We start from the raw sequence: 14,354 nt of genomic DNA, 5'->3' as shown, positions 1-14,354 counted from the left end.
AAACTAATGGTGATGATGATTCATAACCCATAAACTGATGGTGATGATGATGATTCATAACCCATAAACTGATGGTGATAATAATGGTTACGAGAATACATAAGCCATAAACTTATGGTGATAATGAGGTTGATTCATAACCCATAAATTGATGGTGATGTTGATGATGCATAATCCAGATTGATGGTAATAATACTGGGAATGATTATTCATAACCCATAAACTGATGGTGATGATGATTCATAACCAATAAACTAATGGTGATGATGATGGTGATACTTAAACTGATAGTGATTCATAACCCATAAACTGATAGTGATGATACATAATCCAAATTGATTGTGATAATGATGATGATTCATAAATCATAAACTGATGATGATGATTAGTCATAACCCATAAACTAATGGTGATGATGATTCATATCCCATAAACTGATGGTGATGATGATTCATAACGAATAAATTGATGATGATACACACAATCCAAACTGATGGTGATAATAATGGTGATGATTATTCATAACCCATAAACTGATGGTGATGATTAATAACCAATAAACTAATAGTGATGATGATGAAGATGCTGATGAAGATGAATAACCAATCAACTAATGGTGATGATGATGGTGATACTTATTCATATCCCATAAACTGATAGTGATTCATAACCCATAGACTGATGGTGATGATACATAATCCAAATTGATTGTGATGATGATGATTCATAACTCATAAACTGATGATGATGATTAGTCATAACCCATAAACTAATGGTGATGATGATTCATATCCCATAAACTGATGGTGATGATGATTCATAACGAATAAATTGATGATGATGATACATAATCCAAACTGATGGTGATAATAATGGTGATGATTATTAATAACCCATAAACTGATGGCGATTATATATAATCCAAACTGATGGTGATAATGATGATGATTCACAACTCATAAACTGATGGTGATGATTATTCATAACGCATAAACTGATGGTGATGATGATTCATAACCCATAAACTGATGGTGATAATGATGATGATTCCTAACCCATAAACTGATGGTGATGATGATACATAATCCAAACTAATTGTGATGATGGCGATTCACAACCCATAAACTGATGGTGATGTTGACAGTGATGATTATGATTTACAACCCATAAACTGATGGTGATAATGATGCATTACCAATAAAACTGATGGTGATGATGATGATTATGATGTTGATGATGCATAACCAGTGAAAGAGAAAGTCTCTTTCAAGGCAGGTCATTCCACTCGGCGGCCATCTTTGGAACACTCCTTGGCAGCCTTTTTTCTATGAATACAAGCGGAAAGAATGTACAGCTCCTATCTACTTGAATGATGAAAGAATGATATTTTCCAAACAGTTGGTAAAGATTAGGTTCTTATATTAGTTAAATCTGACAAAAATGGTATCATAATTGTGCTTTAGCTCAGATCACACTAAAAACTGGTATTTTTCAGGCTGATCCAGCTAATGCACATGAGCATTCTCGAGTAGACTGACATGCGATGTCTTTATCTAAAAGGTAATTTTTTTTTACATTTAAGGCGGGACTTCCTTATCTACATCCACCATAATTACTGTAGTGTTCCAATTTCTCTCATTCATTTGAATACAAGTGGTCCTACTCGGGCTAAACAGTCTTTGGCCGCACTCATTAACTGATAGAAATGACAGTAATGATGGGGATGATGCATAATCCATAAACTGATGTTGATTTTAATAATGATAATGATGATGCATAACCCATTAAACTGATGATGATGATGAAGATGATGATGATACATAATCCATAAACTGATGGTGATGATAGTAATGATACATAACTCATAAACTGATGGTGATGATGATGATGCATAATCCATAAACTGATGGTGATGATAGTAATGATGCATAACCCATAAACTGATGGTGATGTTAGTAATGATGGGGATGATGCATAATCCATAAACTGATGGAGATGATAGTAATGATGCATAACCCATAAACTGATGGTGATGTTAGTAATGATGGGGATGATGCATAATCCATAAACTGATGGAGATGATAGTAATGATGCATAACCCATAAACTGATGGTGATGATAGTAATGATACATAACTCATAAACTGATGGTGATGATGATGATGCATAATCCATAAACTGATGGTGATGATAGTAATGATGCATAACCCATAAACTGATGGTGATGTTAGTAATGATGGGGATGATGCATAATCCATAAACTGATGTTGATTTTAATAATGATAATGATGATGCATAACCCATTAAACTGATGATGATGATGAAGATGATGATGATACATAATCCATAAACTGATGGTGATGATAGTAATGATACATAACTCATAAACTGATGGTGATGATGATGATGCATAATCCATAAACTGATGGTGATGATAGTAATGATACATAACCCATAAACTGATGGTGATGTTAGTAATGATGGGGATGATGCATAATCCATAAACTGATGGTGATGATAGTAATGATGCATAACCCATAAACTGATGGTGATGTTAGTAATGATGAGGATGATGCATAATCCATAAACTGATGTTGATTTTAATAATGATAATGATGATGCATAACCCATTAAACTGATGATGATGATGAAGATGATGATGATACATAATCCATAAACTGATGGTGATGATAGTAATGATACATAACTCATAAACTGATGGTGATGATGATGATGCATAATCCATAAACTGATGGTGATGATAGTAATGATGCATAACCCATAAACTGATGGTGATGTTAGTAATGATGGGGATGATGCATAATCCATAAACTGATGTTGATTTTAATAATGATAATGATGATGCATAACCCATTAAACTGATGATGATGATGAAGATGATGATGATACATAATCCATAAACTGATGGTGATGATAGTAATGATACATAACTCATAAACTGATGGTGATGATGATGATGCATAATCCATAAACTGATGGTGATGATAGTAATGATACATAACTCATAAACTGATGGTGATGATGATGATGCATAATCCATAAACTGATGGTGATGATAGATAATGATGATGCATAACTCATTAAACTGATGATGATGATGAACATGATGATGATGCATAATCCATAAACTGATGGTGATGATAGTAATGATACATAACTCATAAACTGATGGTGATGATGATGATGCATAATCCATAAACTGATGGTGATGATAGTAATGATGCATAACCCATAAACTGATGGTGATGTTAGTAATGATGGGGATGATGCATAATCCATAAACTGATGGTGATGATAGTAATGATGCATAACTCATAAACTGATGGTGATGATAGTAATGATAGTGATGATGCATAACCCATAAACTGAAGGTGATGATGATGTTACATAACCCATATATTGATGGTAATGATGGGGATGATGCATTATCCATAAAGTGATGGTGATGATAGTAATGATTGGGATGATGCATAACCGATTGTGATGATGCATAACCCATAAACTGATTGTGATGATAGTAATGATGGGAATGATGGGAATGCATAACCCATAAACTGATGTGATTTCACACAGCATCAATACCAGCGCATCTTCTCTGTCCCCACAAATACTCTTTACTACAGCAAAATGGCGGAAGTCCATGTTCTTGTGCAGTGAAGTGTGAAACAGGCGAACCATTCATTATTTCATTTCGCTCCTTCAGCTCTGGGTTTAATTGTCGACTGAAAAACCGAGACTGCTTTCAGGAGCATCAAATACCCACACAATAAGAAGGAAATGATAAATGCACTGTGTAATGATGGGAGATATTAAAAGGTATTGTTTAATTCATGGCAACATCAGACTGAATGCTAATTATAAGGGTTTAATCATTTTTTAAATAAAAAACAAAGAAACGCACGTCATCGGCATCCATAACGAACCAGAAATACACACGATGCAATGTCTGTTTATATCAATGGCATCTTAACGTGACATGAATAGTGCGTAAAGTCAAAGTAAAGACGATGTGTAATGAATTGATTCTCACCAGCGCTGGTCCTGCTCGAGAGGAATGTGATCTGCGCGTGCGCGCGTCTTCAGCTCAAGAGTCCTTAGATGTTGCATTGAAATCATTTCACGTGTCTCACTGACCCTGTTAAGACCGGGAATTAACGTCTCTGATACTTTACCACTGTTGTAACGATTCTTTTATAGAACATGAATGAAAAATATCGTAAGTATATTAATCTAAACGGTTTTATGCTCAAAGACAAACAACGTGTTGGCCTGTTAAGAACAAAATAAAGCGATTCTAATCATTTGAATGATAATTACATGCTATTAAAAGATGAAACAGATTTACAATTCTGCAGTATTTTTAGGCTACTGTAGAACACTAATCAAATTTGTACTTGTTAAATTCCTATTGTACAGATGGTCAGATTTCTTGCTCTTTGGAACACTCTCAAATCATGCTGGATCACATGATCATCAGGTTTTGTTCATGCCAGCTCAAGCCATTAAAGCATAAGGTGACACCAAATACAAAGAAATCCTCAGATTCATGGGCATTTTAAATTAAACTGTTATGATGATTACAGTATATAATTTGCCAAAGTAATTTTTTTTAATCTATGAAGTACTCTTTATAGGAAGTTCACTCTTTATCATTAAAATCTTATTTATTTCATTTACATTTCTGCATTTGGCAGACGCTTTTATCCAAAGTGACTTACAGTGCACTTATTACAGGGACAATCCCCCCGGAGCAACCTGGACTTAAGTGCCTTGCTCAAGGACACAATGGTGGTGGCTTTGGGGATCGAACCAGCAACCTTCTGCTTAACAGTTTAGTGCTTTAGCCCACTACGCCACTCATCGATTTTAGAGAGAAGAACCTACCTTGAAGGATCTCTGCAAAAAAACTGAAAACTCATCGCACACATTTATGTACACGTTTCCAGACACATATCAGTTATTTCGATTTAAATTAGCATTAAACATTGTCGTTCAATTAAAAAGAAGCAACATCAACCTAGTTTACGGTAATATGTTGTTGTTTTTTATAATCTTTGTCTTTGAAAGCAACATGTCACATATTTTGCTTTAACATGTGTTTAATCACATTTAAACTGACATATGTAAAATATAAATAATTTTAACCAGATGTTGTAACCTTTTTATAAAAGTTAAAAAAGGACAATTCAGGAGGAATTTGATGACAGTAATAAAGGATCAGAACTTGTATTTACTTTCCAGAATCAACTGTATTGAAAATGTAAATTCTTTAACATTGTCTCAACACTCAATAGCTCAAGAACAACAGTGCAAAACTACAGAAAGCAAAAACAGTCTTACTGCCCCTCAAAAACACTGCAAATGATCAGACTGCTCACAAACAAGAACATAAACATAACTTCTCATACTCACTAAGAATGAATTACACTGTCAAACAGCACTACAAAACATTTATTTTAAACATAAGAAGCAAGTGATATTTTACAAAGTAAATCAGATGACTTGTTACCAGACAATATAAAGGTTATATACCTTAGTCAGGATAAACACAATATGTAATATCTTTTTATATATATAAATATATATACAGTGAGGAAAATAAGTATTTGAACACCCTGCTATTTTGCAAGTTCTCCCACTTAGAAATCATGGAGGGGTCTGAAATTGTCATCGTAGGTGCATGTCCACTGTGAGAGACATAATCTAAAAAAAAAAATCCAGAAATCACAATGTATGATTTTTTAACTATTTATTTGTATGATACAGCTGCAAATAAGTATTTGAACACCTGAGAAAATCAATGTTAATATTTGGTACAGTAGCCTTTGTTTGCAATTACAGAGGTCAAACGTTTCCTGTAGTTTTTCACCAGGTTTGCACACACTGCAGGAGGGATTTTGGCCCACTCCTCCACACAGATCTTCTCTAGATCAGTCAGGTTTCTGGGCTGTCGCTGAGAAACACGGAGTTTGAGCTCCCTCCAAAGATTCTCTATTGGGTTTAGGTCTAGAGACTGGCTAGGCCACGCCAGAACCTTGATATGCTTCTTACAGAGCCACTCCTTGGTTATCCTGGCTGTGTGCTTCGGGTCATTGTCATGTTGGAAGACCCAGCCTCGACCCATCTTCAATGCTCTAACTGAGGGAAGGAGGTTGTTCCCCAAAATCTCGCAATACATGGCCCCGGTCATCCTCTCCTTAATACAGTGCAGTCAGCCCTGTCCCATGTGCAGAAAAACACCCCCAAAGCATGATGCTACCACCCCCATGCTTCACAGTAGGGATGGTGTTCTTGGGATGGTACTCATCATTCTTCTTCCTCCAAACACGGTTAGTGGAATTATGACCAAAAAGTTCTATTTTGGTCTCATCTGACCACATGACTTTCTCCCATGACTCCTCTGGATCATCCAAATGGTCATTGGCAAACTTAAGACGGGCCTTGACATGTGCTGGTTTAAGCAGGGGAACCTTCCGTGCCATGCATGATTTCAAACCATGACGTCTTAGTGTATTACCAACAGTAACCTTGGAAACGGTGGTCCCAGCTCTTTTCAGGTCATTGACCAGCTCCTCCCGTGTAGTTCTGGGCTAATTTCTCACCTTTCTTAGGATCATTGAGACCCCACGAGGTGAGATCTTGCATGGAGCCCCAGTCCGATGGAGATTGACAGTCATGTTTAGCTTCTTCCATTTTCTAATGATTGCTCCAACAGTGGACCTTTTTTCACCAAGCTGCTTGGCAATTTCCCCGTAGCCCTTTCCAGCCTTGTGGAGGTGTACAATTTTGTCTCTAGTGTCTTTGGACAGCTCTTTGGTCTTGGTCATGTTAGTAGTTAGATTCTTACTGATTGTATGGGGTGGACAGGTGTCTTTATGCAGCTAACGACCTCAAACAGGTTCATCTAATTTAGGATAATAAATGGAGTGGAGGTGGACATTTTAAAGGCATACTAACAGGTCTTTGAGGGTCAGAATTCTAGCTGATAGACAGGTGTTCAAATACTTATTTGCAGCTGTATCATACAAATAAATAGTTAAAAAATCATACATTGTGATTGCTGGATTTTTTTTTTTAGATTATGTCTCTCACAGTGGACATGCACCTACGATGACAATTTCAGACCCCTCCATGATTTCCAAGTGGGAGAACTTGCAAAATAGCAGGGTGTTCAAATACTTATTTTCCTCACTGTATATATATATATAGTGATTGGAAGGCTCTGAAGGACTGGTGTACAGTCTGTTCAATGTGTTGTGCTCGTTAATATCTTGGTATCGATCGTTCAGCTGAAAAAAATACAAATGTAAAAATAAATCATGCCTCAAAGGATGAACGAATATGGCAATAAACCTAGCAAATATTTAGCCCACCTAATGAAGATTAAATCTTGTCTCAATGGGGTACAATCTTTAGATTCCTGTATCATAAATAATAAATTTCATTCTACTCTGATTTGTACCGCACAGAATATTCACCTAAGAAATGTAGTTCTATTGAAACGTTTCTTGATCGCTTAACACTCCCAAGTATTTCTGAGGAACAAAGAGTATTGCTAAACGCTTCCATCTCCAGGGAGGAAACCATAGTCGCTTTCCATAGTTTGCAATCTGCAAATCTGCAGGCCTGGATGTGAAGTTTATAAAGGATTTGAACATTTATTAATAGATCCCCTCTTAGCCATGTTTGACTATACATTTGCAACAGTTATGTTGCCCCAATCACATAGGGCACCTAATATCGTTCTTTATTTAAAAAAAAAAAAAATGAATAAATAAAGAACCCAGAGAATTGTGGGTCTTACAGGCCCATAGCTTTGTTGAATTCAGATTTAAAGATGCTGTCTAAAATTCTAGTGCTGAGGTTAAAGAAACTATGATCATTTATCATTAATGAAGATCAAACAGGTTTTTATTAAAGGTAGAAGTTCTTGTCACAATGTGAGGTGGCTTTTAAATATCACTGAGCTCTCTCATAAACTCAACAGTGACACTCTTCTGTCATTAGATGAAGAAAAAGCATTCAACTGCGCCGAGTGGCCTTATTTATTTTATACTTTAGAAAGATTTGGCCTTGGGAAAACTTTATTAAGTGGGAACGTATACTTTATTCAGATCCTCTTGCAGGAGTTATTACTAATGGTTATAGATCAAGCAGTTTACTTCCATCTCGGACTACTAGGCAGGGCTGCCCCCTTTCTCGGCTATTTTTTGCTATAGCAATAGAGCCACTTGCTCAAGCAATAAGAAAGGAAGCCGCTTTAATGGGGTGTCAGTGGGAGGGAAGCAACTCAATATCTCTCTCTAAGTGGATATTGTCCTGATCTTTCTTTCGGATCCTGACACTTCGGTCCCTTGTCTGGTGGACGTCATTACATTTTTTTTAGCAGTTCTGAGGGTAAAAGATCAACGTTTTCAAATATATTGCTTTGCCTGTGGGAAACCTTATTATTTGTGCAATTAAAATGCCTTCCTTTTCGTATAGATTGTCTGATCATGGTTTTGTTTACCTGGGTATTAATATAACCCCTACAATTAGATGTAAAATGTTTTAAGACAATTTTATCCCATTGCTTGATAAAATCTGTGATGATCTAAATAGATGATTGGCTCTCTCTGTCATAGTTGGGGAAAACTGTTATAATTAAGATGAATATTTAACTAGACTATTGTGTTCCATGGGAGGCTTAGATTTTCCAAATGGTACCAATTTGCTTTTCAGCTCAGCTTTATTGTTAAATAGTTTGAGGACCCTAAATCTGTCTGGTTTGACCTTGAAGCCTCAAAGTTGTCATGCCCTATACAAAATGTATTATTTGTTAGTAACCCCAACACATTATGCAACAGTCAGATTATGTGTAATACTCTTAAGGCTTGGTTCAGTATTTATACGATAGAGGGCAGGACTGAAACATCTTCCCTTCTCACTCCAGTTCATAACAATCTGGAGTTTCTGCCTAGTATTTCACACCTGGGATTTAAAATTTGGCATGCCCGTGGTATATGTAGACTTCGGGATCTGTTTGATGATGGCGATATGCAGAAAAGGACAGAGACGCTCATGTTATGTACTGCTACTACAGCCATGGCGCCGCTCGAGTTCAAATTCACAGACAATACATTTCAAGACAATCACTGTTGGACGTCACATCACCTGCTGTGAGTAATGTTCTTGATAATCCACTGGTTCATTTGTGAGGTGTTCTGGAGTAATTAAAGAATAGTATTTTTTTAATGATTCTGTCTGAAACTGCTTTTATAAATACTTTGCAGAATAAAAAATGCTGAACAAACTGAACAATTAGATGTTGCACAACCTTATTATTTCTAGAGCACATTTACATGCACAGCGCTACGCTTATTACTACCAAAAATCATCTTATTCAAAATATCCTACAATGCAAGAAAAACATTTACATGAGACTTGAAATCATGTAGTTTTTCTCTGCTTTTGACGACAAAATGTAAGCAGACATTTGCACAACACTTAGATAAGCTGGTACATGCAACGCAAAATCAGGGTAATAGACAAAAAAAATCTACCCGTGCCAACCGGTTTTTGCTTGAACGGCTTTTATTGGTATAAGGTAATAAACGGTGACAACACATTGTCAAATTAAGGCCGATTAATACTTATGCATCACATTAGCCACTTTTCCACCATCATGCTAAACAGTTCTGAGCATGGTACAGAATGATTACAGTAGCATTTGTACTTAACCGTGCTGGTAAAATTACTTCAGTACAACTGCCAAGGTCACTTATACTGCTTTTACTGGTTTCTAGCTTGGCATGTTTACTAGTATTTGGCTGAAGTTAATAATAATTTAATATATAAAAGTGTAAGTTTAGTGTTTCTTTTTTATTATGATGGTTTAACTAGTATTGTAGCCTACATATATTTTTCATCAGGAAAGTAGATTAAGAGCTCATTAAAACTCAATGTATCAACATTCTCATATAGCCTACTATTTTCATATAATACTTGTATTATAATTTGTCAATATCCTTTTTAGCTTGTCTGGGAACTTTTACATTTGTGTGTTTGTGTCCGGTGGCATACACAAGCCAAGCCAAGCCAAGCCAAGCAAATGATGGTAAACTTCTTGCCCTTTTCTCTTTGCTTTCCTTTTTGGAACATGGGTAGTGTCTTTCCTGTGTATTAGTAAGGAAAAACCAAAGGAAAAAAGCAGTCCTAAAAACCAGAACATATGATCTGTACAAATTTCTCTGGACTTTTACCCCAAATATATTTGGCCTGCAAGTTAGAGGTCTGCATTCCAGAGGAACTCCTGCAGGACCCGATTAGATTTCTTGTAGTATGGGATAAAATTAGTCAAATGGGCATGATGTCATGCTTTTGGCTGTGTACTTGCAGAACGACGCACCAACCCAAACACAGAACTATAAATGCAAACCACCAAGTTTGCCACTAGGCAGAGCCTACGCAGTAGGTTCGACGCAGAAGTATAAACTGGCATTTAATAGACAAGATCGTGCGCAGTTATGCACTTTTGAATGCGGAGAAATGATCACCCTGAGTCCAATCGCATTTTGTGCCACTTTATATAGCAGCCTTTCTTATTTCTTACTTAGTTTTGTGCAATAAGAGGTCATAGTTATGTACACTATTTGTTGAGTATCTGTTAGTTATACTTTTTAAGGGTTGCACTTAGCATCCATATATCCCTATGAAATGTGCCTAATAAGGGTCTGGTGGACATAAAGCAGACTCGGTGGACATAATTTAGAATCAGTTTACATGAGTTCCTTAACAAGGAGTAGTCAACTAGTTGTTGACAACTCACCAATGAGTCAACTATGTTAGCTTTGTACATCCCTAGATGTCATCTGTCATTTAAATGTCATTCTCTACCAACACAACTACTTCCTCAATTTTGTCCTCTCTCTCAGGGTTTGTTTCAAGGTTGTTGGGAAAAAATTCTGGTTGCTCTTGGAACACCCACCACATTGACAAATACTTGTGGATGCAACCATTTCTTTTGTGTTCGCACAGGCATTTCCAGTTTCCGGATCTGGTGTCAAACGAGACATGTGTCCTCCCAAACTGGCACCACGTGTCTTTGAGGTTGGTATACACAGAAAAGTTGACGTATCTGTCCAAGAGCTCAAACTTCCCCCAAGAAATAGGGTACACACAATCGACACCCTCTAAACACGCCCTTGAGTTCATCTCTTGGCACTGTTGTTTCTCCGATTTGGACAGGAGGCCTTTGTACGTCATTTCTTCCAGAGAGTTAAGGCAGAGCGCTGGAGGGGGAACATATTGCTGTGCATGACTGGTCCTCTCAAGGTGACAACATTCTTTGCCTGGATTTCCACATTGGCCCTGTGCTATCATGAACTCTCTGCATTCTTTTGATTCACAGAGCATAACCTGCAGGGCGAATGATTTAAGGACATGAATGGGGACTCTCGGACCATGCAGGTCCTTGGTTGTAATGTAGATGCCGTTTTTGGCATCTATGCAGAACATGGGTTGTTGGAATTGGCCGTGCTGTAGCCTCTCATGCCGTCTCAAATTTGATAAACTGGTAAAGAGGATTCCACATGTTTGACAAGTCAACTTCTTGTCTGGCATTTTGTCGTCTTTGTCTGTTTGTAGAGTCTCAAACAGGAATGTCGTAGGTTGCAGTTCCCCTGGAGGGAAAAATCTGTTTAGATCAATCTCAACTTGGGACAAATGGTTCTATAAATATATAAATAATACAATTTAATTACCAAAGTTGTCCAGTTCAAAAGTGTGCACATCCTTGGCTTTCAATATCAAGTTGGCCTCTTGAGCATCAATGCCTGATTGCAGCTTTTTGTGATACTTGTGTATTTTGTCTTGTGGAAGATAATATCAGTTATGACAAATACCATAATCTGGACAGTACTTTTTATGATCCCTCTTATTGTAAAAAAAAAAAAAAAAGATAAACATCTTACAGATTCTGCTAAAAGTACAACAGTATAATGGCTGTGTACGAAACCTGAAAAATGCTGCCTAATCAGAAAGTATCTAGAGATAGATCGATAATAAAATGTCAATGATGGCATCACAAACATATAATTCTCTGCCTATGATATGCACAATCCTCGGTGTATGGTTCAGCAGTCGGTTTTAAGAATGAAAGTGCCATCTGACTGAAAAGCTGTATATTTATTCTTGAATATCTATTTCTACTTTTTCTGTCTCTACCAATATATAACCATTGCAGTTATTAAAAATCTGATGCATGAATATTTTAAATCACATGGGGAAAAATATTTGAATGTTTCTATTTACTTCAGAACAAGTCTGAATCATTCTCAATCTTTCTTCCCCAAATAGATTTATTTTGAGAGAGTTACACATCCGAATTAAGCCCTGTTCACCCATGCAGCGACTTCCAGCAACATAATCTTGTTAATTTTCAATGACAGCTGGTGACTTCCGGCAACAGCGACCGCTTGCGACTAGATGTGGGGGTGTCCAGGGAACTTAATTCTAATGAGGATCAACATAGGACAGCAACTACCAAAAGGAGTGACAGTGTCAGTGGACCTCACGTCATCCATCTCCAGCGAGATCCTGGATTCGACTGTAGGCAAGACGGAGGAGAATTTTAAATTCTGCAAGCAGTTTTACTGTTCTGTATGATTTGTCTGTAACCACATATATGGATATGTCAGCAGTCCGAGTCGTTCGTTGACTTGTACGTTCATCTTGTTCATGATATGATGCATTGAGCACTGCTGCAGTTCATATAAAACACTCTCCCTTGATGAATGTTCATTTTTAGAGGCAAGAGAACTGATTCCTTTTCAAATTAGAATATCATCTTAGTTTTACCTTCAAAATACATTTGTAACTACATTTCCATCCAAGGATTTTTTGTGTAAAAAGGTTTAGCACACCAAAATAAAGCTGATGGAAAAGCAAACTAACGATATCATTTAACAAGTGTCTACATAATATTTTCCCGTTTAACTTCTGTCAAATATCGCACATTTTTTTTTGGAAACGTTTGTTTTTGTAGAGAATAAATATATTGCATATGACAGAATTACATTACACCAGAGCATAGTGGAGAGGAACACTTGGAGTGATGAAGATAATGACATAACCTTGTAATTCTCAATCAAAATTCTTGATGGAAGTTTTTTCAGACTTTATGGACTGCGCGTTACTGAGCCTGTAAAGAATACGGTGACTTTTACCAAAACGGCTGGCAAAAAAAAGAAACAATTTATATAATCCTGTGCGATTGACATGCTGGTAATAATAAAAAATAAAAAGTGAATCTGGATTGTCCAGCCTATAAGGCCCTTATTTATGGTTGTTAAGGTCTTTGTGTGCCTGAAATGGGTGTTGGCCAAAGAAAAGACACCACAAAAAACCTGCTTCTTTTTTTTATTGAATTGCAATAAACGAGTTTTCAGAACAGAAAAACATTCAAATTCAGCGGGGATTAAACTAAAGTGCCAAAATGTTGTGTTTTTTTTTTTTTAAGTGGTGGACAGAGTTTTAATGTAAATTCCAACATCTCTTAGAAAAATGACTGCAGATAATGTTGGCTGTTCCGTAAAGACTAATGCATGTTTGTCTTTGCATTTCATCCTATCGTGTTTATTTGCACTTGCAAAAGTAAAATAAATTAGCATTTTATGTTGGTTAGAAAAAGAATACAAGCACAACATTTTGTGATTTGAGGGACTAATGAAATTACATAATGTAAATGGGCTTTCCTTATTCTTAATTAATGAGTTTAATACAGGAATACATGCGCACTAATGCCACCAGTTCTGTTGTATTTTTCCTAGTATTTCATAAAATTTCAGATACAGACAAGCTCCATTTTGACGTCATCTTTTGATATTTCCTCCTATAGCAATTATGTGAAATGAAACCGTAAACTGGCCATTTTCAAAGCACTGATTCAATTTCTCTATTGTACACAAATGTGGGGGCATCTGAGAGGCGAAATGTACACACAATTTGTGATATACAAAAAATTCTGCATGGTAACAGCTAAAGAGCAGATTTTTTTTGCGCTAAACCAAAATGTATGCGACAGTGTTTTTGTCTTTAAGGATGACATGGCGCACACCATTTTATCGGTAAAATGGCCTTTGAATGGAAAAGAACAGGAGGCAGCAATTTTAGCAAAAAAAAGAGTTCTGCATCATCACTTCGTGAATAACAAAACAATGCAAAAAGTGGATGGAAACTTAGTGACCAGATTTTCTAAAGATATGGCCAGACATGCAACCCACCAATAATGTTCAGTAGCAACACCCACTAGCGACATCACAGTACAAGGACTAGCAACTTCAGGTGAAAAGTATG

At 36.5% G+C, this 14,354-nt stretch overlaps 2 protein-coding genes across 10 annotated transcripts in view; both read right to left on the bottom strand.

Moving 5' to 3' along the window:
- The window catches only part of l3mbtl1 (L3MBTL histone methyl-lysine binding protein 1), a 44,327-nt gene extending 39,922 nt beyond the window's left edge, over positions 1-4,405 (bottom strand). The window contains exon 1 of one of the 4 annotated variants that reach the window (XM_052105508.1): positions 4,051-4,405. In XM_052105508.1, the coding sequence (XP_051961468.1) occupies positions 4,051-4,136 (86 nt within the window). In that variant the 5' untranslated portion in view covers positions 4,137-4,405. Of the gene's footprint in view, positions 1-1,195; positions 1,326-3,602; positions 3,620-4,050 lie in introns of those variants that run through there. The other 3 variants (XM_052105507.1, XM_052105510.1, XM_052105509.1) reach the window with 3 other exon arrangements.
- Positions 4,406-7,160: 2,755 nt separating this feature from the next.
- Positions 7,161-14,354, bottom strand: part of si:ch211-10d23.5 (uncharacterized protein LOC556599 homolog) — a 40,577-nt gene continuing 33,383 nt past the window's right edge. For 2 of the 6 annotated variants that reach the window (XM_052105527.1, XM_052105528.1), the window contains exons 6-8: positions 12,544-12,606; positions 11,762-11,869; positions 7,161-11,680 (exon numbers count right to left, since the gene is read on the bottom strand). In XM_052105527.1, coding sequence (XP_051961487.1) covers positions 10,878-11,680; positions 11,762-11,869; positions 12,544-12,606 — 974 coding nt within the window. In that variant the 3' untranslated portion in view covers positions 7,161-10,877. The remainder of the gene's footprint in view (positions 11,681-11,761; positions 11,870-12,543; positions 12,607-14,354) is intronic. The other 4 variants (XM_052105526.1, XM_052105523.1, XM_052105524.1 and 1 more) reach the window with 4 other exon arrangements.

The sequence above is a fragment of the Xyrauchen texanus genome, chromosome 35 (genome assembly GCF_025860055.1).
Source record: "Xyrauchen texanus isolate HMW12.3.18 chromosome 35, RBS_HiC_50CHRs, whole genome shotgun sequence".
Taxonomy (NCBI): domain Eukaryota; kingdom Metazoa; phylum Chordata; class Actinopteri; order Cypriniformes; family Catostomidae; genus Xyrauchen; species Xyrauchen texanus.
Note: the sequence above shows the minus strand (reverse complement) of the source record. Positions and strands in the feature narration are given on the sequence as shown.